The 27,222-nt window shown below is 46.1% G+C and overlaps 1 protein-coding gene across 6 annotated transcripts in view; it reads right to left on the reverse strand.

Moving 5' to 3' along the window:
* Nucleotides 1–212: 212 nt before the first annotated feature.
* LOC132380545 (uncharacterized) overlaps nt 213–27,222 on the reverse strand; it is a 46,109-nt gene continuing 19,099 nt past the window's right edge. Inside the window, exons 1-7 of one of the 6 annotated variants that reach the window (XM_059949439.1) lie at nt 20,578–20,660; nt 17,563–17,705; nt 11,795–11,898; nt 10,706–10,762; nt 4,568–4,714; nt 3,905–4,066; nt 215–2,042 (exon numbers count right to left, since the gene is read on the reverse strand). In XM_059949439.1, coding sequence (XP_059805422.1) covers nt 1,704–2,042; nt 3,905–4,066; nt 4,568–4,714; nt 10,706–10,762; nt 11,795–11,821 — 732 coding nt within the window. In that variant the 5' untranslated portion in view covers nt 11,822–11,898; nt 17,563–17,705; nt 20,578–20,660 and the 3' untranslated portion in view covers nt 215–1,703. Of the gene's footprint in view, nt 2,043–3,904; nt 4,067–4,567; nt 4,715–10,705; nt 10,763–11,794; nt 11,899–17,562; nt 17,706–20,577; nt 20,668–27,222 lie in introns of those variants that run through there. The other 5 variants (XM_059949437.1, XM_059949438.1, XM_059949436.1 and 2 more) reach the window with 5 other exon arrangements.

Below are 27,222 nucleotides of genomic sequence, written 5' to 3' on the forward strand. Positions count from 1 at the left end.
ATCTCTGACCCGCTTTATCTCTCCCCTCTACCCTCACTCCCTCACCTATCCCTTCGACTCTATCTCTCTTCATCCTCTCACACTCTCCTGTCTCCCCTGCTCCTCTACGTCCATCACCCTATCTCCCTATCTCTCTGTCCCTCCCTCTCCGTCTCTACTTCTCCCCTCCCTGTAACTCTCTCCTCTGTCCCTCTCCCTGCTTGCTCTACCTGTGCCCCCCTCTCTCACCCTTTCTCTATATTGCATTGTTACAGTGACAGACTCCACCTCAGAGAGTAGTTAATATTTATTTTAAATTTCGCATACAGGAATGTAAACTCGCAAGACATTGCATCACAATTGCAACCTGTGACCACAGCTCTTCAAAAGGCTCAGCACAAACACAGACATATATGTTTCCAAAATGGACTGGCCTGAAGCAGCGAAACCATCGGTGAGGTTCCTATGGTAGGAACTGTGTCGAGAGGTGGGTGCCCTCATGGCTGGGGCCCTCGACTGAGATAAGTCAGGGAAGGGAATGTTGGTGTAACAATCTGCCTCACTGGAGTCACAAAGGCACACCCCTGAAAGCCGGTTCCCTGCCCCTCACTGCCTCGTCACGAGGATTATAAACTCCTCAGAGGCAGCGGCGGGAATTAAACCCGGGCCACCCTGTACTGTGTAGCGCATTGTGCTAACCACTGCGCCAACATACTGCCCTATCTCACTGTGTATCTCCCTCTATGTGTCTACTGTGTCTGCTTCTCTCTTTCTCTCTAGCTATCTCACTGTATGTGATTGTCTTCCTGTGTCTCACCGTACAGGGTACACTTCTCCCTGTGTCTGTCATTGTGTGTGTGTGTGTGTGTCCCTCTCTCTCTCTCTCTGTGCGTCTGCTCCTGTTCACTGGTCACCTCCCCTCATTTGTGGTGTTTCCTTCTCGTTGTGAGATTCACAAGGAAATGCTGCAGATAAGTAGTGGTGGTGTGGGGGTGGGGGCTGTTAGAGAAGTATTCGACCTTCTTCCTAATGTGCGAGGCAGCACCGTGGGAAGGGTGCAGAGAGGATTGCTCTCACCCAGAGGGATTAAAATAGTGAAATGATGAGAGCTCTGGCTGGTCAACAGGTTAAAGCAGGAGCTGAGGGTTGAAGGTGCACGGAGAGAGGTGAAGGGGTGGGGAGAGGGCTGAAGGTGCATGGCGAGGGCTGAAGGGAGGAGGAGGGGGTGAAAGGGCATGGAGAGGGATGAAGGACTGGGGAGAGGGGCGAAGGGGCTGGGGAGGGTGAAGGGGCAGGGAGAGAGGTGAAGGGGTGGAGAGAAAGGCAAATGGGTGGGGAGAGGACTGAAAGGACGGGGAGAAGGGTGAATGGGGTGGCGAGTGAGGCTAAGGTGGCAAGGAAAGGTGAAGGGCAGGGCAAGGGTTTAATGGGATCGGAAGAGGAGTAACGGCAAGGGGCTAATGGGCAGGATGAGCGGTGAAGGCGCATCAGTAGGTGAGAGGCTGGAGCAGGGACAAAGGGTTCATGGGCAGCGAGGTGTGGGGAGGATGTTGGGAGGTGGGGCAAGGGGCTAGGGATCAAATAGAGATGTTAAGGAGCCACAGAGAGGGTGGTGGTGATGAATGGGTCTTAAGCAGGGCACATTTAGCAGGGCAGAGACCCTAATCACAGCTTGCTGACCCACACCCCCGAGGTCACACATCCCCGAGCCAACCCTGACTTGTCTACTCCCTCCCGCGGTGGGCAGCAGGACGTCCCTTCTTCCCTTGGCCCATCCGCTGGAGCCCCTGCCGCACCTGTTCCTTGACCAGCTGGGATAACTTCCGGCAGATATGCTGCCATTTGAGTGACATGGAGGGACACCCGTGACCGAAGGTACAGAGCGTGCCGTTGCCACTGTGGGAGGTGGGTGTCATTGAGGGGTTCCGGGATAGGCCATGCTCTTCTTCAACCTTCTCAGAGCCAGAGGTGTGGCGGCTGGGGCCAGTGCTCCTCGGTCTGATGCCTTCTACGTCAATCTTCGTCCCGGCACGGTCATCTGACAGGAACGGTTTGGCCAGAGGCTGCGGTGAAGAGAGAGAGTTAGTGAGTGAGGGGTGTGGCCAGAGAGAGAGAGAAAGAGGAATGTGTAGGAGAAGGTGCAGTGAGAGAGGGAGTGTGAGTGGGGGAGAGAAGAAGGGGTTGAGAGTGAGGGAGAGTGGGAAAGGGTTTGGCGTGATTGGGGAAGAGAGAGGGAAGTGAGTGATTGTTATAGTCATGGAGTCATAGAAAAGTACAGCACGGAATCAGGCCTTTCTAGTGTGTGCCAAACCATTTAAGCTGCCTCCTCCCATCGACCTGCACTCAGACCATAGTCATCCATACCCTTACCATCCATGTACCTATCCAAACCTCACTTAAACCTTGCGATCAAGCTCGCACGCACCACTTGTACTGGCAGCTCATTCCATACTCTCACGATCCTGTGAGTGAAAAAGTTTCCCCTCATGTCCCCCTTAAACTTTTCACCTTTTACCCTTAACCCATGACCTCAGTGCTTGCATTCACCCTATCTATAGCTCTCATAATTTTGGATAGCTCCATCAAATTAGGATAGTGGTGAATATTTATACACTAGAGTGGTGAGAGTTCCACCTATTCGACAGATTAAGCAGCAGGCTGAGGGATGAAAGAGGCTGAGAGAGAGGTGAAGGATCGGAGATGGGTGAAGGTGTGGGGAAAAGGGTGAAGGGTCATGAAGCATGAGGATTAGGGAGAGGGGTGAAGGATCAAGGTAAGGAATGAAGGGATGGGGAGAGGGGTGGAGCAGGAAGAGGGGTGAAGGGATAGGGAGAGGGGTGAAAGGGCAGGGAGAGGAGTGAAGGAGCTAGGAGAGTGGTGAAGGGTTGGGAAGAGGGCCAAAATAGAAGGGAGAGGGTGAAGGGATAGGGAGAGGGTTGGTCAGAGAGAGGGATGAAGAGCTGGGGAGTTAGCTAAAAGCGCAGGGAGCGGGGTGAAGGGGAGAGGAGTGAACTAGCAGCGAGAGAAGGGGCAGGGAGAGGTGTGGTTGGGGACAAAGGGGCATGAAGAGGGGTGAAAGGCTAGGGAGAGGGGTGAAGAACACTATCAAATCTCCTCTCAACTTTCTACGCTCCAAGGAATGAAGATTGTGGGAGAGACAGGAAGGAAAAGAATGATTGCAGGAGAGATAGAATATAAGAATGATTTATGGAGGGGGCAATGAGTGATTGTAGGAGACAGAAAGGTTGAGAGTGACTGGGGGAGAGAGGGGGTGAGTGATTGTGGAAGAAAGGGAGAGAAAGAGGTGTGAGAGGGCAGAGGTAGAGTGGGTGAATGACTGGAAGAGAGAGGGGATGTTAGTTGAGAGAGAGGGTGCCCTCTGTCGCTCTTTACACGTCCCCCACCTCTCTGCCCCTCTCTCTCTCTCAGTACCCCTCTGGGTCACAATGTGTCCCTCTCTCTTTTCCCCTGTCAAATGCCTTTCTCTCTCTCTCTCTCTCTATTTCTGTGTCCTTTCTTTCTCCCTCCATCTCTCTCTGCCCCTCTATTTCTTTCACTATGTTTATGTACCCATGCTGTCACTGCCCTTTCTCTCCCTGTCTGTCTGATCCTCCTCTCCCTCCATTTCTGTCCCACTCCCCCTCTCTGCCCCCAGTCTCTTCCTCTCTGGCCCTCTCCTCTTGGATTCCCTTTCTCCCTCCTGCTCTCAGTCTCTCTCCCTCGCTCTCACATCATTTTTCACGTGATCGCACCACCCCTATCTCCCCTCTCTGTACTCTCTCCCCTTTCCTTGCATCCTGTCTTCCTCCCCTCTTCTCTACTTCTCTCTCCAGTGTCCCTACCCTCCCTGCCCCCTCTCTCCCTTCTCTCCCATCCCACCAGCTCCCCCCTCCCCCACCAAACACACACCCTCTCTAGTACTCACCATCCGATGAACATCGTCCCCTGTGACTGCCCTGACCCGGGGGCACCAGCGGTGAGCCCAGTTGTTGCAGGGGGTGCAGTGGGAACTCTTGAGCAGGTCAAGGGCCTGCAGAGTGACAGTAATCAGCTTCGAGACTGGCTCCTGCCATACACAGCTTACGTTCTGCAAAGAGAGGGGAGGGGGCAGAGAGACCAGACAGGGATCAGTCACAGGGAGAGAGCTCAATCCCAAGACAGTGTGCAGTCCCAGGGAGGGGTCAGAGAGGTAACTCCCAGCACCTGCCACATACATCCCTCCTCCTGCATCAAGAGGGGACACAGAGCACAGAGTCCTTGGCGGGGGGGGGGGGTGGGGTTTGGTCACTCCTGGCACTAACTATGTACACCCTCATTTTGTGGAGAACCCAGAGGGGTCAGTGTGCAGAGAGCAGGTTCAGTCCCAGCAAGAGGGGTCAGAGATCCAGTCCCAGAGAGAGGGATCAGCCCCAGAAAGGGGTTGGTCTCACCACAGGGTTGGTCACATTGAAAGGTCAATCCCAGGGACGGGTCAGTGCCAGGAAGAGAGGTCGTCTCCACCGAGAGGTCAATCCCACTGAGCAGGTCCGGCTCACCAGGATCGTCGGGTGGTCTAACGGGCACTGGCACGATGAGAGGGGCTGGTTACCTTTTCCGTCAAATTCAGATCGTTCAGTCCTATCAGTATCCAATCGATCGTCCTCCGGTTCGACTGCCCCTCCCAGAGGTTCTTCCTCAGGGCTTGCCAGTCTCCCTTGAGCAGGGCCAGTACTGTGTAGGCACAGGCTGTGGCATTCTGAGAGACAGAGGCAGAGAGACAAAAAGAGACGGGGTTGAATTTAGAGTGTTAATGTGCAGTTCTGGTTGTGCCAACCAAGATTTCTCACCCCATTTGCCCACATTCAGCCATATCCTTCTAAACCTGTTCTCTCCATGTACCTATCGAACATTGAAAGGCCAAGGTCAGGGTTTCCCAACCTTTTTTATGCCATGGACCCCAACTATTAACCAAGGGGTCTACATAGAGTGGATGTGGAGACGATGCTTCCTATAGTGGGGGAGTGAAAGACAATAGGGCACAGCCTCAGAATAGAACGACATCCTTTAAGAACGGAGATGAAGAGGGATTTGTTTAGCCAGAGGGCAGTGAATCTATGGAATTCATTGCCATAGATGGCTGTGGAGGCCAAGTCACTGGGTATATTTAAGGCAGAGGGTGATAGGTTCTTGATTAACCAGAGTATCAAAGATTACTGGGAGAAGGCAGGAGAATGAGGTTGAGAGGGATAATAAATCAGCCATGATGGAATGGCAGAGCAGACTCGATGGACCAAATGGCCTAATTCTGCTTTTGTGTCTTATGGACTTTTGCCTTACCTGTCCTAGTATCTTGAATGTGTTGTTACTCTACCTGCCTTCTGAGAAGCATAGAGCATTACGAGAGGTATAAATCTTTTCTCTCAACACCGTATATTACACCCAGATGGGTGTCTAGAACAGATTATCAAGACTAGTGGTGGAAGTATATACAATCAAGGCATTTAAGATGCTGTTAGACAGACATAATGTTATGTAAGGAATGAGCCCTTCCAACCAGTGAGCACATCTACATGAAACGCTGTTGTAGGAAAACAGCATCCATCATCAGAGCTTCCCACCACCCAGGGCATGCTCTATTTTCACTGCTGCCTTCAGGTTAGAAGGTACAGGTGCCTCAGAACTCTCACCACCAGGTTCAAGAACAGCTACTACCCCTCAACCATCAGGCTCTTGAATGAAAGGAAATAACTACATTCACTTGCTCCATCATTGAAATGTTCCAACAGTTAGTGATCTCACTTTCAGGGAATCTATCTCATGAACTCGTTATTTATTGCTATTTATTTATATTTGCACAATTTGTCGTCTTCTGGTTGATATTTCACTGATCCTAATATAGTTACTGTTCTGCAGATTTGCTGAGTATGCCCACAGGAAAATGAACCTCAGGGTTGTTTATGGTGACATCTATTGATAATAAAATTTACTTTGCACTTTGATATGGACCACGTATCTTGCAAGCAGAACAAGTGCTACATATGCCCCTACACCTCCCTCCTCACCGCCATTCAGGGACCCATACAGTCCATCCCGATGGCCATCTATTTCAATTCGACTTCCCATTCTCATTCTAACGTGTCAGTCCATGATGGTCAGTGCTCATTGTTCCCTCTACTGCCATGATGAGGCCAAACTCAGCTTGGAGGAGCAACACCTCATATTCCATCTGGGTAGCCTCCAACCAGATGGCATGGACATTGATTTCTTTAACTTCCAATAATCTCTCCCCATTCCTTCCTCTCTCTTTTCCTATTACCCCATCCTAGCTCTCCCTTAACCATTTCGCTTCTCCTCACCATCCATTACCTCCCTCTGGTGACCTTCCACCTTCCCTTTCTCCTATGGTGCTCCTCTTCGTGTACTCTCTTTATACAGAGAGTGGGTGATATCTGGAACTCACTGAGAGCAGAGGTATTGGAATCAAAAGACCAGAGGCAACAAACATTCAGAAAAACATAAATTCATATGGCACAGAAGCAGGCCCTTTGGCCCAACATGCCCATGCTAGCCCAAGCTAGTCACATTGGCCCTCATTGAGCCCATTTAACCACTAACCACGTACACATAGCCTGTAAGACATAGGAGCAGAATTAAGCCATGCAGCCCATTGAGTCTGCTCCACCATACCATCATAGCTGATTTATCAATCTTCTCAACCCTATTCCCCTGTCTTCCCCCTCCCAAAAAACATGTTATGCCCTGGCTAATCAAGAACATATCAACCTCCTCTTTAAATATATCAAGTGAATGTCTTTTAAACATTGTAATCATACCTGCCTCTATCAGCAGTTTTGGCAGCTCTTTCTAGTTAACCGCCAAACCCTGTGTGAAGAAGCTGCCCCTCAGACCCCCTTCAAATTATTCCCCTAGTTCTTGATTTCCCCAGCCCTGAGGGTCAAAACTCTCTACATTCACTGCCTCAGTGTCCAAGTCGAGCTTATTATCAGAGGCACAAGTCCTTGTGTGTGTAGAAGTGCAGCTAAAAAACTTACTTGCGTCAGCATCACATTCGCTACATTCTCGGGTGCACCTAGATGACAGACTTGAGTGGAGCACCAACACAGCAGCTGTTTAGAAGGGCCAGAGTCGCCTCTACTTCCTGAGGAGACTGAGGTCCTTTGGAGTACGCAGGCCTCCCCTTCACGTGTTCCACCAGTCTGTTGTCGCCAGTACAATCTTCTATGTGGTGGTGTGCTGGGGTAATGGCATCAACACGGGTTATGCTAACAGGCTCAATAAACTAATTAGAAAGGCTGACTCTGTTATATTAGTCAGGCTGGACACACTGGAGGGTGCGATAGAACAAAGGGCCCAACGGAAAATCCTGGCAATGCTGGACAATGTTTCTTACCCTCTGCATACCACTTTGGCTGAACAGAGGAGCACATTTAGTAATATTCTAAGACAACTGTGCTGCTCCAAAAAGTGTTATATGAGGTCATTCTTATCCTTGGCCATTAGGCGCCTTCATGAGTCAACCAATAGATGAGGATCTGATGTAACTTATTTTTCATTTTTCTTCTGTCTCTGCTAATATTTGTACACTTGTGCATGTGTAATGTTGCTGTGATGTTGTGATTTCCTTTGGGATCAATAATGTATCTATTGTATCTATCTATTCACAGGTGAAACATTAATTATACACAAATTATATGCAAGTCTTTTACAACAAAGAACACAATTACTATGAAGAAAGGCCATTTTAGTGCCAGCTGTTCACAATGGTCATAATGTAGTGATCAGGATTATACCATTTGATTCAAGAACTGAATGGTTGATGACACGACCCCAGTGGTGGATCATCTTTGATGATGGATATTGCTTCCTTGAGGCAGCACTGACTGTATACACTACCATGTTGTGTTGGGAAGTGTCCCAGAGTTTACCACACACACACACACACACACAGGTACAGGATTGGAACCCGATGTAGTTTTCTGATGTTGTAGCCCATTAGCCCATCCACTTCAAGGTTTGCTATGTTGTGCATTCAGAGATGCTCTTTTGCACTCAAAAGAGTTGTTTGAGTTATTGTCATCTTCCTCTCAGCTTGAACCAGCCTGGCCATTCTCCTCTGTCCTCTCTCATTAACAAGGTGCTTTCACCCACAGAACTGCTGCTCACTCAGTGTTTTTTGTTTCTCTCAACGTTCAATGTTGTGCATGGAAAATCCCAGGAGAATCAGCAGTTTTCAGGGATCCACCCAGTCTGGCACTAACAATCATTCCACACCCAAAGTTACAAATCACATTTCTTCCCCCATTCTGACGCTTGGTCTGAAAAACAACTGAACCTCTTCACCATGTCAGCATGCCAGATATTTGTATTAACAAGCAGGTGCACCTAATAAAGTGGCTACCAAGTGTAGAACAGTGTAGCACACGATATAGTGCTGACCTTTTAACCAATCCTTCCCTCCTCCATTTTTGTACCATCCTATTTAAAACAATTTTAAGTGTCCCTAATGTACCTGCCTTTACCACCACCCCTGGCAGGACATTCCATGTACCCGCCATTTTAAACATAGGACAATACAGCACAGTACAGGCCCTTTGGCCCACAATGTTGTGCCAACCCTTAAGCCCTGCCTTCCAGATAACTGTCCACCTTAAATTCCTCCATATACCTGTCTAGTTGTCTCTTAAATTTCACTAGTGTATCTGCCTCCACCACTGACTCAGGCAGTGCATTCCATGCACCAACCACTCTCTGAGTAAAAAACCTTCCTCTTATATCCCCCTTGAACTTCCCTCCCCTTACCTTAACGCTATGTCCTCTTGTATTGAGCAGTGGTGCCCTGGGGAAGAGGCACTGGCTGTCCACTCTGTCTATTCCTCTTAACATGTCATGGAATATGTTGTTCTTTGACAGCAGCACAGTGCTGGATGGCCGGGTGGAGATGTGTCTCTACCAAAGGAGGTGTAAGGCACTCCTTCTCTTGCTAGCCACCCTTGGGAAAGGAGTAGCGCCTCCTTAGCAACCCCTATTGTATTGTGCTGTAGGTTTTCTATGTTTTACTCTGTCTAGGCCTTTCTACAATCGAAAGGTTTCAGTGAGATTCCCCCTCATCCTTTTGCCAAATTCCAACGAGTACAGACCCAGAGCTATCAAATGTGCTTTGTATGTTAACCCTTTCATTCCTGCAGTCATCCTTGTGCACCTCGGCTGAACTCTCCAATGCCAGCACATCTTTTCTTAGTTGAGGAGCCCAAAACTGTTCACACCAGTGAGGCCTCACCAGTGCCTTGTAAAGCCACAGCATCACATTCCAGTTTCTGTATTCTAGACCTCTTGAAATGAATGCTAACATTGCATTTGCCTTCCTCACCACCAGCTCTACCTGTAAGCTAATATTCAGGGTGTTCTGTACAAGGACTCCCAAGTCTCTTTGCATATCAGATTTTTGGATTTTCTCTCGTTTAGAAAATAATTTGCACATTTATTTCTTCTACCAATCCATGCATTTTCCAACATTGTATTTCATTTGCCACTCTCTTCCCAGCGATATCTTACTTGCTTACTTGCAGCAAAAAGCTTGCTTGCAGCGACATCTCAGCCACAGAGCATCAGATAAGCAGCATTGATAAGAAAAACGTCAACGTACATGATCTTAAAGATAACGCATTTAGTACCAAAACAGTTATTTTCAGTGCATTTAGAACATGGGCAGCATGGTACCACAGCAGTTATCACAACACTTTACAATACAGGCGCAATTTCCCACGGCTGCCTTTAAAGAGTTGGTACATTCTCCCCGCAAGCATGTCGGTTTCCTCCCACAATCTAAAGATATATGAGTTGGTAGGTTAATTGGTCATTGTAAATTGTTCCATGATTAGGCTAGAATTAAACTGGGCGATTGCTGGACAGAAAGTGCCAGAAGGCTCTATTCCAAGCAGTTTGTCAATAAGTAAATAAAAGCATAGAACATTAAAACACATTACAAGCCCTTCAGCTCATGATGTTGTGCCAACCATTTATCCTACGCTCAGTAATTAAAGTTCAAAGTAAATTTTATTACATATACAACCATTTGTATAAATATCACTACATGCCACCCTGAGGTTCCTTTTCCTGCGGGCATAATCAGCTAATCTATAGAATTGTAACTGTAACAGGATCAATGAAAGATCAGCCAGGGTACAGAAGAAACCAAACTGTGCAAATGCAACATAAATGAAATAGCAATATATACCGAGAACATTAAACAAGTTAAAGAGTCCTTAGAGTGAGATCATTGGTTGTGGAAACATTTCAATGATGGGGCAAGTGAGTGTAGTTATCCCCTTTTATTCAAGAGCCTGATGGTTGAGGGGGAGTTCTTGAACCTGGTGGTGCGAGGCCTGAGGCTCTTGTATCTTCTATCTGATGGCGGCAGCAAGAAGACAGCTGGGTGACGAGGATCTCTGATGATGGATGCTGTTCTCCTACAACAGTGTTTCATGTAGATCAATCTAACTCTTCAATACCACCTAGCCCTCCATTTATCTATCATCCATGAATTTGTTAAATGCCTCTAAAAGACACAGTGAGGAACGTGGATAGGTAAGGGTTAAGAGGGACATGTCGGGCCTGAAGTGATCCAAACTGACCATTCACCACAGATCGCATGAGGTACAAAGGATACCAGCCAAATAACTCCTCCCACCCCCACCCAACACCCATCCAAATGAAAAGTCTTCCTCACCAAGTCACTGGAAATTACGTGGACGTTCACTTTGTAGTCCTTGGGGAATGACTTTATCTGAAAGAGAGAACCTTGGCTCAGAACTGGGAGATGCCCCTCCTTCGGGATTACCCACAACCCTGACTGCAAAGCGTGGTTGGCGAGCGGAGGGGGAATATGGCGCAGAGTTCAAGCCCAAGGCGCTTGAACAGGAGAGGTCAGGAAAAAAGGTGTTAGAGGGAATGGGGAGGGTAGGGTTTACTGAAATGGACAAGGGAGTGACGGCCACATACGGGTTTGTATAGGAGGTCAGGGAATGTAGGGGTTATTGAGATAGGGAGGGATTTGAACAGATGGTTGGGAGTGTAGGGGTAGCAGAGATAGAGAGGGAGCTGAGGGTGGGGGTTGAACAAGAGGATGGGCAGTGTGTAGGGGTTACAGAAATAGGGAGGGGGCTGGGGAAAGTTTGAACAGGAAGAAGGGGAGTGTATGGGTCACAGAGTTAGGGAGGGGGTGAAGGAGAGGTTTGAACAGAGGACACGGAGTGTTGGTGTTATAGAGATAGGGAGGGGCCCAAGGAGAGGTTTGAACAAGAGATCAGGGAGTGTAGGGGTTGCAGAGATAGGGAGTGGGTGCGGGAAGGGTTTGAATAGGAGGATGGGGTATAAGGGTAACAGAGATAGAGAGGGGCAAAGGAAGGATTAGAACAGGAGGACGGGGAGGTTAGAGGTTACAGAGGGGGTGCGAGGGAGGGGTTTGAACAGGAGGACAATAGAGTAGGGGCGGAGGAGGTAAACAGATGGGAGATGTGAGTGAGGGAGGGGTTTATACAGGGAGTGTAGGGGCCAGAGTGGATGACAGACTGTGTGGGGAGTTGAAGGCCATGGATGAGCTTTTGCAGGAGAATGGGGTGTGAAAGACTTACAGAGAGACAGAAAGGCATGGATGGATGGGAAGAGGTGAGAAGGTTGGACCTCTGATAACTAGGAGCAAATGTCAATGGGACCTTGGTCAGTAAAGCTGGTAGCAATGAACACAGAGAATCATTAGAGAATCACTCCCCACCATTACCACCTCCGAAACTCCTGTAGAACCGTTAGATCTACTCACAAGGTCGGTCTTCTGAACTGCTGCCATAACATGCTGCAAACTACTTGGGCAGTGATGGCCAATGGTTACAGAGAGCGACAAGGTGAGAACCAGCCACACAAAGCCTGCAGGTAAAACACAGATCTCCATCAACACAGAATTAGACACAGATTACTCTCTATCCACACCATCTCATCCAAACATCTGGGCTCAGACTCAAAGTGAAGCTCCCTCCACACCATCCCATCACATACCCCATGGTCAGTGAATATCCTGTTAAGTCGAGTTTATTGCACAAGTACGGTGAGGCACAGGAACAGGGAAAGACATTTGAAGTAAATTTATGATAAAGTGTGTATACATTTATACTACCTTAAGATTCAAGACTGTTTAATGTCATTAACAGTAGTCAAGTGCAAAGGAGAACAAAATATTTGTTACTCCAGATCTGACGCAGCACACAAAAAAATAACAACACAAGAAACACAATAAAATTTAAAAAGACACAATAAAGATAAATACCTTAAGATAACTTGTATATGTAGATTGATTGAATGTCCGGAAAGTGTCTGTACATAAGGTGACTGCCAGGAATTGATAAAGTAGTGGTGGTGGGTTAGTGGATGGAGGTGTTGATCAGCCTTACTGCTTGGAGAAAGTAACTGTTTTTGAGTCTGGCATGGATGTTATAAGTCCATAAGACATAAGAGCAAAATTAGGCCTTTCAGCCATCAAGTCTGCTCCGCCATTCTATCATGGATGATCCCAGATCCCACTCAACCCCATACACATGCCTTCTCGCCATGTCTTTTGGTGCCCTGACAGATCAGGAAATTATCAACTTCTGCCTTAAATTTACCCACAGACTTGGCCACACACTGTGGCAGAGAATTCCAAAGATTCACCACTCTCTGGCTAAAAAAAACTCTTCCTTATCTCCACCTGCATTGACAGCTTGTCCACACTTTCACCATTCTCTGAATGGAGAAGCTTACCCTCATGTTCACCCTTAACCCATGAACTCTGGTTGTAGTCCCACCCAACCTCAGTAGAAAAACCTGCTTGCATTTACCCCATCTATAGCGCCTAATGACGACTTCTTTGCTTGCATCTTCAATGTATAGTGGATACATTTCTCTGACATTAAATGTACCTTTGACTTATACCCCTCAAAATTTTGTGTACCTCTATTAAATCTCCTCACAATCTTCTACGTTCCAGGGAATAAACTCCTAAACTTTTCGAACTTCCCTTACAGTTCCTGGCAACATCCTTGTAAATGCTCTCTGTACTCTTTGAACCTTGTTTATGTCTTTCCTGTAGGTCGGTGACTAAAACTGCACACAATACTCCAAATTAGACCTCACCAATGTCTTATCCAACTTCAACATAACATCCCATCTCCTGTACTAAATATGTTGGTTTATGAAAGCCTATGTGCCAAAAACTTTCTTTTCAACCCTATCTACCAGTGACACCACATTCAATGAACCTGTAATCCAAAATCCCTTTATTCTACCACACTTCTTCAGTGCTCTGCCATTCACTATGTAAAAGCTACTCTGGTTGGTCCTACTGAAGTGCAACACCTCACACTTGTCTGCATTAAATTCCATCTGCCATTTTTCAGCCCATTTCTCCAGTTGGTCTTTGCAGGCATATACAGGAGAAAAAAAGAAATACAAAAGAATTTATGAAAGTCTAACAAACAACCAATTTCCAAAAGAAGACCAACAGTGCAAATAAAAATAACACTGAGAGCATGAGTTGTAAAGAGTCTTTGTGAGTTTCTAGATCATAGAATTGGTTCACAGTATTGGTGAAAGAAGTTACCATGGCAGTTCAGGAGCCTGATGATTGAAGGGTAATAACTATTCCTGAACCTGGTGGTGTGGGACCTAAGGCTCCTGTACCTGCTGTATGTTGGTGGAAGTGAGAAGACAGCTTGGCCTGGATTGTCAGTGTCCTTTTTTATTTATTTATTGAGATAGAGCGTGGAATAGGCCCTTCCGGTCCTTTGACCTGTACCACCTTGCAACCCCCGATTTAACCCTAGCCTTATCATGGAACAATTTACAATGACCAATTAACCTACCAACCTGCATACGGTCTTTGGAATATGGGGGGAGTTTGGAGCATCCGAAGGAATCCCACACAGTCAGCAGTGGGAATTGAACCCAGCTCTTCTGTTCTGTAAAGCATTGTGCTAAACCACTAGGCCATCATGCCACCTTTGATGATGGATGCTGCTTTGTTGTAGCGGCACTCCATATAAACGTGCTCAATGGTGGGGAGGATTTTGCCTTTGATGGAGTGAGCTGTCTCCACCACTTTCCTGGGCACTCCAAGTCGTGAAGCAACCGGTTAGGATAGCCTCCAGTAGGTATCAATAGAAGTGTGTTGATTTTTTTTTTTTGGTGACATGCCAAATGTACTCCAGCTTCAAATAAAGGAGAGGCACGGTCATGTCTTCTCTGAGACAGCACTATATGTCAGTCTCAGAGACGAAGATCAGAAGATTAGCACGGTGTATGGAGTTCATGAAGGTGCCTCCATCCTGTCAATCAAAGCAAGCATTAGTGATATATAAACAAGACATTCTGCAGATGCTGGAAATCCAGAGCAACACATTTAAGATGCTGGAAGATCTCAACAGGTCAGGCAGCACCTATAGAGGGGAATAAACCATCAACATTATGAGGCTGAGATGTGGCACAGTACCGTAGTGGCTTGTACAACACTGTACAGTACCAGCAAGCCGGGTTCAATTCCTGCCACTGCCTGTAAAGAGTTGGTACAGTACATTTCCCCCATAACTGTGTGGGTTTCCTCCCACAGTCCAAAGGTGCACTGGTTAGTAGGTTAATTGATCATTGTAAACTGCCCTGTGATTAGGCTAGGGTTAAATTGGGGATTGTTGGACGGTACAGCTCGAAAGGCCGATCCTGTGCTTTATCTCTAAATAAACAAAAATAAAAAATCTATGCAGTGGAATAGACAGTCAACATTATCAGGCTGAGACCCTTCCTCGGGACTGGAAAAGAAGGGGGAAGAAGCCAGAATAAGAAGGCACAGAGGAAAGGGGGAAGGAGGACAAGCTGGTAGGTGTTAGGTGAAAGCAGGTGAGGGGCAAGGTAGGTTGGTGGTTGAGGAAGATGCAAGCTGCTGGGGGGTGATAGGTGGGAGAGGTAAAAGGCTAAAGAGGGATGAATCTGATAGGAGAGGAAGGTGGACCATGGGAGAAAGTGAAAGTGGAGGAGAACCAGAGGCAGGTGAGGAGAAGCAGTGGGATAAGTGGGGAGCCAGAATGGGGAATGGAAAGAAAGGGAGAGGAGAGAAATTATCGGAAGTTAGAGGAATTGATGTTTATGCCATCAGATTGGAGGCAACCCAGCCAGAACATGAGATGTATACGAGGAATATAATTTGGAGGAGCAACTCCTCATATTCCAAGACATCGACTGTTTATTGCTCTCTATAAATGCCCTCTGACCTGCTGACTTCCTCCAGCATTTTGTGTGTGCTGTGTAAGTGATAATAAATCTGATTCTGATTACATTTCATTGTTGTCCATGACAACTCTGGCAGGGCTTGCAGGATATTTCTTCCTACAGAGCGAAATCTAATAGCATGAATGGTAGCGATGCTTCACTACCAGATGAGCTCAACGTCTTTTATGCCCGCTTTGAAAGGGAGAATATAACTACAGCTGTGAAAATCCCTGCTGCACCCGGTGACCCTGAGATATCTGACTCAGAAGCTGATATTAGGCTGTCTTTAAAGAGGGTGAACCCTCGTAAGGTGGAAGGTCCAGATGGAGTACCTGGTTAGCCTCTGAAAACCTGTGTCAACCACCTGTGGAGTACTCAAGGTCATTTTCAGCCTCTCACTGCTACTGGTGGAAGTTCCCACTTGCTTCAAAACAGCAACATTTATAGACATACTTTATTGATTCCTAGGGAAATACCAATGACTAAGAAGAATAATGTGAGCTGCTTTAATGACTATCACCTGGTAGCATTCACATCTACAGTGATAAAATGCTTTGAAATGCTAGACTGAACTCCTGCCTCAGCAAGGACCTGGACCCACTGCAATTTGCCTATCACCGAAACAGGTCAACAGCAGATGCAATCTCAATGGCTCTTCACACAGCCTTAGACCACCTGGACAATACAAACACCTATGTCAGGATGCTGTTCATCGACTATAGCTCAGCATTTAATACCATCATTCCCACAATCCTGAGAAGTTACAGAACCTGGGCCTCAATTGAATCCTCGACTTCCGAACCAGGAGACCACAATCTGTGCGGATTGGGGATAATATCTCCTCTTCACTGACTATCAACACAGGTGCATGTCAGGGGTGTGTATTTAGCCCACTGCTCTATTCTCTCTATACCCATGACTGCATGGCTAGGCATAGCTCAAATACCATCTATGTATTTGTTGATGATACAAACATTGTCGGTGGAATCTCAGAAGGAGGCAAGAGGGCATACAGGAACAAGATATACCAATTAGTGGAGTGGTGCCACAGCAACAACCCAGCACTCAACATCAGTAAGATGAAAGAGCTGATTCTGGACTTCAGGAAGGGTAAGACGAAGGAATACACACCAATCCTCATAGAGAGAGTGAGCAGTTTCAAGTTCCTGGGTGTCAAGATCTGTGAGGATCCAACCTTGTCCCAACATATTGATGTAGTTATAAAGAAGGCAAAACAGCGACCGTACTTCATTCGGAGTTTGAAGAGATTTGGTATGTCAACAAAGACACTCAAAAGTGTCTAGATGTACCATGGAGAGCATTCTGACAGGCTGCGGCACAGTCTGGTATGGGGGTACTACTGTACAGGACCGAAAGAAGCTGTAGAGGATTGTAAATTTTGTCAGCTCCATCTTGGATACCAGTCTACAAAGTATTCAGGACACCTTCAAGGGAATGCTGTCTCAGAAAGGCAGCATCCATTATTAATGACCTCCAGCACCCAGGGCATGCCCTTCTCTCACTGTAACCATCAGGTAGGAGGTACAGAAGCCTGAAGGCTCCCACTCAATGATTCAGGATTCTTCCCCTCTGCCAACTGATTACTAAATGGGCATTGAACCATGACAACCACCTCACTTTTTTAATATATATTATTTCTGTTTCTTGCATGATTTTTAATCTATTCAGTATATGTAAAATATAATTGATCTATTTATTATTATTATTAATTTATCTTCTATATTATGTATTGCATTGAACTGCTGCTGTTAAGTTAACAAGTTTCACGTCACATGCTGGTGATAACAAACCTGATTCTGATTTTGATTCTGACATTGTTAAAGTGCTCGATCTTCCGACTAACATTTACCCAGCCCTTGAACTGAACTGCAGCTGAAACAGACTAAGGTGGTCCATAAAACATTCCTACAGCCTCTTGACACAAATGAGGAGGTATGTTATCTTCAATATGGAGTTCCAGGATCCTCTTTGTAAGCTTGTTAAAAGATTTCAGAGGTGTTGTGATGCTGCAGCAAGCGGGAGAAATTTACTTGCACAGAGTCACAGGCAACCAGGTACGGAACACACAGAGAACTTTAATTACATTGGAGAGGGATAAGAAAGGCATGCATTGGAATAATCTTAATCAGTTGGGCGAGTGGGCTGAGGAATGTTCAATGGGTTTCAATACAGATAAGTGTGAGGTGACGCATTTTCGGAAGTCCAACCAGCGTAAGACTTAGGACACTGGGCAGTGTAACAGAACAGAGGGTCATAGGATTACATTGCATAGCTTACATTCAAAGCAGTGTCACAGGTAGCAAGGCATTAGGCACGCTGGCATTCATCGAGCTGGGCAGTGAGTAAAGAAGTTTGGACTTTATGTTGCAGTTGTATAAGTTATTAGTGAGGCCGCACTGCTGTGCACAGTTTTGGTCACCCTGTAATAAGAAAGACATGGTTAACTCAAAAGAGTACAAAGTACTCCAGTCAGCTCCAGCATGGCCACTAGCCTCCGCAGCATCCTTCATTAAGGGACCCACACCACCCAGGTCATGCCCTCTTCTCATTGCTACCATGGGAAGGCACTCAATGATTCTGAATGGGCATTGAACCCTTGAACACTACCACACAACTTGCTGTGTTCTATTTATTTCTGGATTTTCTATGACACTTTGACTATATATACATATATATTCACTGTAATTCACAGTTAGTATTATTAAAAATTACACTGTACTGCTACCACATAACAACAAATTTCTCAACATGTGCCAGTGATACTAAACCTGATTCTGATTCTGATTCTGAGAATATTTGTGAACACGTTCCCAGGCCTAGAGGCCCGAGTTATAGGGAGAGGTTAACCAGTCTAGCTCTTTGTTCCTTGGAACATTGGAGAAGACGAGAAAATAAACGACATCCACTCCAGGATCGCCTGCCTCAAAAACAGTTACGCTCCCCCGAGCCGTCTGGCAGATTGCAAGGTCCACCCATTAACCCAACCCACCACCATTACTTGTACATTGTACTTCATAGGATTGCTTTTATGTTTATATTTATCGTGGGGTTTGGGGGTCTTTAATCATGTTCTTTATTTGTATCGGTTTTTTTTATGCTGCATCGCATTCAGAGTAACAAATGTTTTGTTCTCCTTTACAATGGTATACCGGCAAATAAGCCTTGAATCTGGATTGAGGGGTTGACTTATAGAAGTGTTTTTAATTATAATTGGCAGAGAGTTGCGTGAGTTATGAATTGTATATATTTCAATGCAAGAAGTATTGTAGATGAGCTCGGGGAATTGATCAACACATGGAATTATGATACTGTGGCCATTACTGAGATATGGTTGCAGGACGGGAAGGACTGGAATCTCACTATTCTGGGGTTCACTTGTTTTAGACGTGATGGAGCAGGAGGAATTAAAGTGGGAAGGGTGGCATTACTAGTCAGGGTAATTATCACGGCTGTGGTCAATCAGGACAGTCTGGAAACTTGTCAAGTAAGGCTTTATGGGTGGAATTGTGGAATAAGAAAGGTGACCATGTTAACAGGGGCTATGTTATAGACTATCCAACAGCCTGTGAGGAACTATTTTGTGGAGAGATTATAGACTGTTGCAATAACATATGGTTGTGATCATAGGTGATTTTAACTTTCCTAATTTTGACTGGGACTCCCATACTGTAAAAGAACTAGATGGGATAGAGTTTGTCAAGTGTGTCTGGGAAAGTTTTATTAATCAGTCTGTAGAAGTCCCAATGAGAGTCTGTGCGATACTTGATCAGGGAATGAGACAGGGCAGTTGACAGAGTTTGTAACGGGGAGCACTTTGCACCTAGCGATCACAGTGCCATTAGTTTCAAAGTAGATATGCAAAAATATAGATCTGGTCCTTGGGTTGAGATTGTAGATTGGAGAAAGGCCAATTTTAATGACATAAGAAGATCTGGGAAGTGTGGATTGGGACAAGCTATTCGCTGGCAAAGCTGTACTTGGCAAGCAGGGGGCCTTCAAAAGTGAAATTTTGAAAATACAGAACTTGTATGTGCCTGTCAGAATAAAAAGAAAGGGTAAGAGGGTTATGGAACCTCGATTTTTGAGAGATAATGAGGGCCTGGTTAAGAAAAAAAGGAGGTGCATAGCAGGTATGGGCAGGTAACAATAAATAAGGTATTTGAGGAGTATAAGAAATGCAAGAGAACACTTCAAAATAAATCAAGAGGGATAAAAGAAGGCATGAGATTGCGCCAACAGACAAGGTAAAGGAGAATCCTAAGGGATTCTACAGATATGTCAGGAGTAAAAGGATTGCAAGGGATAAAATTCATCCTCTGCAAGATCAGAGTGGTAATCTTAGCGTGGAGCCAAAACAGATGGGGAGAATGTTAAAAGGGATTTTTGCATCTGTATTTACTTGGGACATTGACACAGTCTTTAGAAGTGAGGCAAAGCAGCAGCAAGGTCATACACCCTATACAAATTACAGAGGAAGAGGTCTTTGCTGTCTTGAGAAAAATTATGGTGGACAAACACAAGGTGTTCCCCCATCCCCATGGGAGGCAATTGCAGAAATTGCTGGGTGGGGCCTGAGCAGAGATATTTCAATCATCCTTAACGATAGGTGAGGAGCCAGAAGATTGGAATATCACTATGTCTCTTCTCAGCTATCTCTACATTCTCCTGTCACAAAGCTCTGGAGTCCAACATCCAGATTCATGGTATGAAACTCCCTTGACACTCTCCTAAAGTTAGACACAGCGCGGCATTCCCTCTAGATTGTCCCTTCACACACTACTGGGGTCAGACATAAGGTGGGCCTCTGTCCGCACCGAACACAGTCTCGAGGTCAGACACAGAGTGAGATCCCCTCTGCACCATCGCATCATATGCACCCAGGGTCACACAGAATGAAATTCCCTCTACACCATCTCATTACACACTGCCATGGTCAGACATAGAGTGAAACACCCTCTTCATACAGTCCCATCCCACACGCCCGGGCTCAGACACAGAGTGAAGGTCCATCTACACCATCCCATCACAAATTGCTGGGTCAGACCAAGTGCAAGGCTCCCGCCACACCATCTCCTCACAATCTCCCATGGTCACACAGTTTGAATCTCTCTCTACACCATCTCGTTGCACACTCCCAGAATCAAGCACAGGGTGAAACTCCCTCCACACCATCCTATTGCACACTCCCAGGATCAGACACAGACTGAAACCCCCTCTGCACTGTTCCATCATGCACTCCTGGTGTCAGACATAGGGTGAAGCTTCCTCCACACTGACCCATCGCATACTCACCTCTGCAATGCACCATGCTGTTGGTCAAACGGTTCAAGTCTCCCTCGCTCCCCACAGCTGACCTGCTCTCTCTCCCTCTCTACTGGGTATCTGTTTGACACAGAAGCTTTTAAAAGCCACATCTTTGCCCATTGGCAGGAAGCTCTATTTCACACCTCAGCTGGAACGAGGTCACAGCATCCAAAAATAGAGAGATGGCTATTAGAAGATAACTCAGCGAAAGAAGATGAGTCTTTCCCTCCATCCACCCACCGCCCCTTCCCAACTCCTCCTCTCCCACTTCACTTCAGATTAGTCAGCAGAATGGGAGATTCCTGGAACTTACTGGATAATGAACTGATTTCCCTCAAACAAATCAGGAAGCACGAGAGGCTCTGCGGATGTTGGAAAACATGATCAATTAGAAACAAGATATGCGCAGTATGTGGTTGTGTACTTCGGTAAAAGGTTGAGGTTGTTCTTGAGTTTTCAGAAGGCCTTTGAGGTGCTGCACACAAGGCTGCTAAACAAGAGTCCATGGTGTTACAAGAAAGATACTATCATGGACAGAAGAGTGGCTGACTAGCAGGAGGCAAATAGTGGGAATAAAGGGAGCACTTTCTGATTGGCTGCCAGTGACTTGTGTTCTGCAGGAGCCACTTGCTGGGTCTGCTTCTTTTCACATTATATGTCAATGACCTAGATGATGGAATTGGTGGCTTTGTGGCCAAACTTGCAGAAGATACAAAAATAGGCAGAGAGGCAGCTAGTGCTGATGAAGGAGGGAATCTGCAGAAGGACTCAGATAGATTAGGAGAATGAGCAAAGAAGTGGCAGATGGAATACAGTGTAGGGAAGTGTATGGTCATGCACTTTGGTAGAAGGAGTAAAGGTGTAGACTATTTGCTAAGCAGGGAGCAAATTCAGAAACCCAAGGTGCAAAGGGACTTGGGTCCTAATGCACGATTCCCTAAAGGTTAACTTAAAGGTTAATGCAATGTTAGCTTTCATTTTGAGAGGACTAAGCTATAAAAGCAAGGATATAATGCTGAGGCTTTATAAGCATTGGTCAGTCCACATTTGGAGCATTGTGAGCCATTTTCGACCTTGTATCTGGCATTGGAGAGGTGGTTTAAGATTGAAAGCTTTAATGTATGAGGAGCATTCAATGGCTCTGGGCCTTTACTGACTGCAGTTTAAAAGAATGAAGGGGCACAGACCAAATATTGAAAGGCCGAGACAGCATGGCCATGGAGAGAACATTTCCTATAGTAGGAGGAGTCTAGGACCAGAGGACACAGCCTCAGAATAAAGGGACATCCATTTAGAACAGTGATGAGGAGAAACTTCTTTAGCCAGAGGGTGGTGTACCTGTGGAATTCATTGCAACAGATGGCTGTTGAGTCAAAGTCATTGGGGTATATTTAAAGCGGAGTATGATAGTTTCTTGACTGTAAATATGTCAAAGGTTATGGGGAGAATGGAGTTGAGACGAATAATAAATTAGCAGATTCAAAGGGCTGAATGGCCTAATTCCGCTCCAATTTCTTATGATCTAAAGCTGGAGGAAATGAATCAGTCAGACAGTATCAATGGAGGGGAATAAAGGGCCTAAGATCCTTTATCAGCATGCCAGCCTAACCAGATTGCATCCATAAACAAAAGTTTAGTGGGATTCAGAACATCTCCTTGCATAAACTAAAGTAGATCACAAGCATTTATTTGACAATTTCATTTAGTTAGCGGGAGTTGGATGAAACTTGTGGTTGTGTTTTATCAATGCAATAGAATCCTATCACGGCTTGGTACAGCAAAGGCTCGGCATGGGACTGTCTGAAACTGTAGAGAGTTTTGGACACAGAGATCAGCCTCCTCCTCCATGGACTCTGTCTGTACTCCTCGCTGCCTCAGTAACGCAGCCAGCATAATCAAAGACCCCCACCCAACCCAGACATACCCTCTTCTGCCCTGCCCTTTCCCCAAGTCCTAATGAAGGGTCTTGGCCCGAAACGACAACTATTTATTCCCCTCTATAGCTGCTGCCTGACCTGCAAAGCTCCACCAGTATTTTGGGTGTGTGGATCCTTAAATCCCAGTAGCATATCTGCCTCAGTAGTGTTGTAGTTAGCGCAACGCTTTGCAGTACCGGCGACTCAGGTTCAATTGCCACTGCTTCCTGAAAGGAGTTTGCATGTTCGCCCTGGTTTCCTCCGGGTGCTCCCGTTTCCTCCCACAGTCCAAAGACATACCAGTCGGTAGGTTAATTGGTCATTGTAAATTGCCCCATGATTAGGATAGGGTTAAGTTGGGGTATGATGAACAGCACAGCTCGTAGGGCTGGAAGGGCTTATTCTGCGCTGTATCTAAATAAAAGAATAATAATAATAATAATAATAATAATAATCAAAGTCCCCACACACCCCCTCCCTCACTGGCACGTGATGTTAATGAATTTCACGTCACAGTCTTTGGGGTAACTGAAGAGTATGTCTTTGCATTGCCTTGCTCAGTGGTGGTGCCAATGCTTGCTTTTTTTTTGCTGGTGGGGGCAGAGGAGATTGTTGCTCGCTGCTGCTTACACGTGGGAGGGGGGAGTTGGGGGGACTTTGGGGTTTAACTGTCATTTATTCTGTGGGGCACTTCTCTGTTTTTGTGGATGTTGGCAAAAAAAGCAAGTATTAAGTTGGACTTTTGAACCTTTGAACCCCGAACATTCTCTCTTCTGCCCTGCCCCTCCCATGTGAGTCCCAATGAAGGGTCCTGAAAATATGGCTGCTTTTTCCCTCCATATATGCTGCCGGACCTGCTGAACTCCCACAGTATTTTATGTGTGTGGATCAAACTCTAGGCAGTTGAAAATGCAATTGATAGAAAAGAAATTCTGTGGATGCTGGAAATCGCACACACAGGCACACTCACACACATTATACTCAGCAGGTCAGGTAGCATCTATGGAGGGAAACGAGCATTCTACGCTTTGAGTTGCGACAATTCATTGGGACTGGTAATAATGATAAGGAAGCCAGAATAAGAAGGTGGGGATGATGGGGGGAGGATGAAGGCTTGTCTTCATTAGCCAAGACACTGAATAGAGAATTGTATGGCACAGGCACAGACCCTTCGGCCTATGATGTTGGGTCAAAATCCTTCAATATGACTAGCTCTGACCCTCTTGAATCCGTGTATCATATTTGTTTCCTCTGCCATGTGTGGCAGCGCACCTTAGGTACTCTCCACCCTTGCTGGTGAGAGGCAGCCTGCCTGAGACACCAAAGTGCTGGGCTATGGACTGTAGTTTTTGATGAACTGTAGATCAAGGTCTCTTTGGGGGGAGGGCTTTTGCTATTGCTTGCATGGTGTGGGGGGTGGTCAGCACTTCTACTGGTGCAAGTGGGAATGTGTGAGGAGGCAGGCTGATGCCACTTGTGCGTAGGAGGAGGGGTTTTGGGGTTCTGATCATTCATTCTTGGGGGTTTCTTGTTTCGTGGATGTCTGTGAAGAGTAAGAATTTCAGGTCGTATACTGTATGCCTTCTCTGATGTTAATTTGAACCATTTGGCCCATTTGAAAAACTTGCCCTGCACATCTCCTTTAGAACTTCACCCCTCATCTTAAATGCCCTCTAGTATTATACATTTCAACCTTGGGGAAAAGGTACCTGCTATATCACTCTCTGTTTAGAAAAAGAATTGCCCCGCACATCTTCTTTGAAGCTACCCCTCTCACCTTAGACACTCAGATCCTGGGACAAAAGTGCTCCTGACCATCTACCCTATCGATGCCTCTCCGCTCAGCCGACCTTGAAACTCAAATGCCAAATCAGACTATTAAGAACAGAGAAGAGCACAGCACAGTCCCTTCAGTCCACAATGTTGTGCCAACTTTTAACCTACTCTAAGATCAATCTAACCCTCCCTCCTACATAGCCCTCCATTTTTCTTTCATCCATGTGCCCATCTAAGAGTCCCTTATATGCCCCTAATGTATCTGCCTCAAAGGTCACACATAGCATTCCACACACCCACTGCTCTTGGTGCAAAAAAACTTGACTCTTTCACCCCTTCCCTATAGTTTCCTCCAATCACCTTAAAATTATGCCCCCTTATGTTAGCCATTTCCACTCTGTCTCTGGCTGCCCATTTGGTCTATGCCTCTTATCGTCCTGTACATCTTTATCATGTAACCTTTCATGCTGCTTTGCTCCATAGAGAAAAGCCCCAGCTCTCTCAAAATATCCTTAAGGCATGCTCTCTAATCCAGGCAGCATCCTGGCAAATCGATTCTGCACCCTTTCCAACATTTGCAATGCCTTCCTATAATGAGGTGACCTGAATTGAGCACAGTACCTCAAGCACAAGAAAATCTGCAGGTGCTGGAAATCCAAAGCAACACACACAAAATGCTGGAAGAACTCAGCGGAAAAGAGGAAGCAGTTGATGTTTCGGACCGGGACCCTTCATCTGGACTGGGGAAAAAAAAGATGAAAAGACTTCTCCAGTGACACTTTGAATGTGATGCAGCATGGGGTTCAGAAGCCTAATGGCCTGAGGGAAGACACTGCTTCCCATCCTGACCATTCTTGTCTTTATGGATCGGAGTCTTCTGCCTGATGGTAGAAAGTCAAAGAGATGCTGGATGGATGGGTGGGATCCATGATAATACTAAGGGCCCTGTGCATGCAGTGCTTCTTTTAAATGTCCCCGATCAATGGTAGGGAGACTCAGATGATCCTCTACACTGTTCTCACAGTCCTTTGTAAGTACTGCCAGTCCGGTACTCCGCTGCTCCCATACCAGATGGAAAAGCAGCTTGTCAAAACATTCTCAAAGGTACTCCTGTAAAATTCAGTTAAGATGAGTTGTGGGGGACGAAGCCTCACTTGTCTCAGTCTCCTCAGCTGTGCCTTCTTATTCAGGGAGGTGATATTGAGGGACAGGGTGAGGTCATCCATAATGTGGACTCCCAGGAACTTGGTGCCCTTAACTCTCTCTATGGAAGAACTCAGCAGGTCAGGAAGTGTCCGTGAGGGGAATAAACACAACATTTCAAGCTGAGATCCTTCACCAGAACCCAAAATGTTGACTGTCTATACCCCTCCACAGATGCTGCCTGATGCCCTAAAGTTCACAACGTACATCAGTGATAATAATCTCAATTCCGATTCTGAAGTCACCTCAAATCTCCGGGGATAGCCTTTGACCTCAGCTGTTCTTGATTTAAACAAAGTGAACTGGTAATCTATTAATTTTTGAGAGCTATGATCTTCCTTCAGGGTGAAGTGTGAGGTCCTGCAGTGCCCAACCAGTACTGACAGGTTCATCTCAGCACTTGTTCAAAGTTTAAAGTAAACTTATTATCAAAGTGCGTAAATGTAACCATATACAGCTCTGAGATTCATTTTCTTGTGGGCATTCACAGTTGGTAGCTTGATTAGTCATTGTAAATTGTCCCGTCTTTAGACTAGGGTTAAATTTGAGGTTGCTGGGCAATGCGGCTCCGAGGGCCAGAAGGATCGACTCTGCACTGTATCTCGATAAAATAAATACAAAGAAACACGATAGAATCAGTGTTGTGGAAGGATGTGGAAGCTATTGGAGAGGATGCAGAGGAGATTTACCAGGATGTTGCCTGGATTGGAAAGCAAGTCTTATGAGGCAAGATCAGCAGAGCTGGGACTTGTCTCTTTGGAGTGTAGAAGGACGAGAGGGGACTTGATAGAGGTCTCCAAGATTATGAGAGGCATAGATAGGGTGGATAGCCAGTACCTGTTTCCCAGGGCATGAAAGCAAACACCAGAGGGCATATGTACAAAGTTAAGGGAGGGAAGTTTAGGGGAGACATCAGGGGTACGTTTTTTACACAGAGGGTTGTGGGTGCCCGGAATGACTTGCCAGGGATGATGGTGGAGGCTAAAACATTAGGGATACTTAAGAGCCTCTTGGACAGGCACATGGATGAAAGGAAAATAGAGAGTCCTGGGATAATGAGGGTTTTCTACTTTTTTTAAAGGAATATATGGGTCAGCACAACATTGAGGGCTGAAGGGCCTGTACTGTGATGTAGTATTCTAGTGTCTAGTGTCTAATCATTGCAAAACTACATGGTGGGGGAGTCGGTGCTGGCGCGAGATGGGGTGGATGGGGGAGCTCAATACCTTTTGCTGTTGCTTCTGTGAAGGGAGGGCTTCAATGTTCTTATCGTTCAATAGGATTTCCTTGGTCAATGTCTATGAAGAGGACATCTTAGGTTGTGCATTGGATACTTACTTTGATACTAAATGTACTTAAAACAAGCAGCCAATGTGCAAAAGACAAACTGTACAAATACAAAAAAATAGTAATAATTATATTAGATAAATAAGTAATATTGAAACCGGGAGTTGTAGTCCTTGAAAGTGAGTCCATAGGTTGTGGAATTCCACTCATTGTTGAAGTGGGTGATTATCCACGTGGTTCAAGAAAGGTAATAATTGTTGCTACCCCGGAGTTCTGGGACCTGAGGCTCCGGTACCTCCTGGACAACAGTGGTAGCAGGAAGACCGCTTGGCCTGGATGGAGGGCGTCCTTGATGAGGGATGCTGAGGGAAGAGCTGAATCCTTCCTGCAAAATGATAGGGTGGAGCACTTGCGACAGAGAAATGGATTCTCTCACACTCCTCCCCCCCCC

The sequence above is a fragment of the Hypanus sabinus genome, chromosome 24, assembly GCF_030144855.1.
Source record: "Hypanus sabinus isolate sHypSab1 chromosome 24, sHypSab1.hap1, whole genome shotgun sequence".
Lineage (NCBI taxonomy): Eukaryota > Metazoa > Chordata > Chondrichthyes > Myliobatiformes > Dasyatidae > Hypanus > Hypanus sabinus.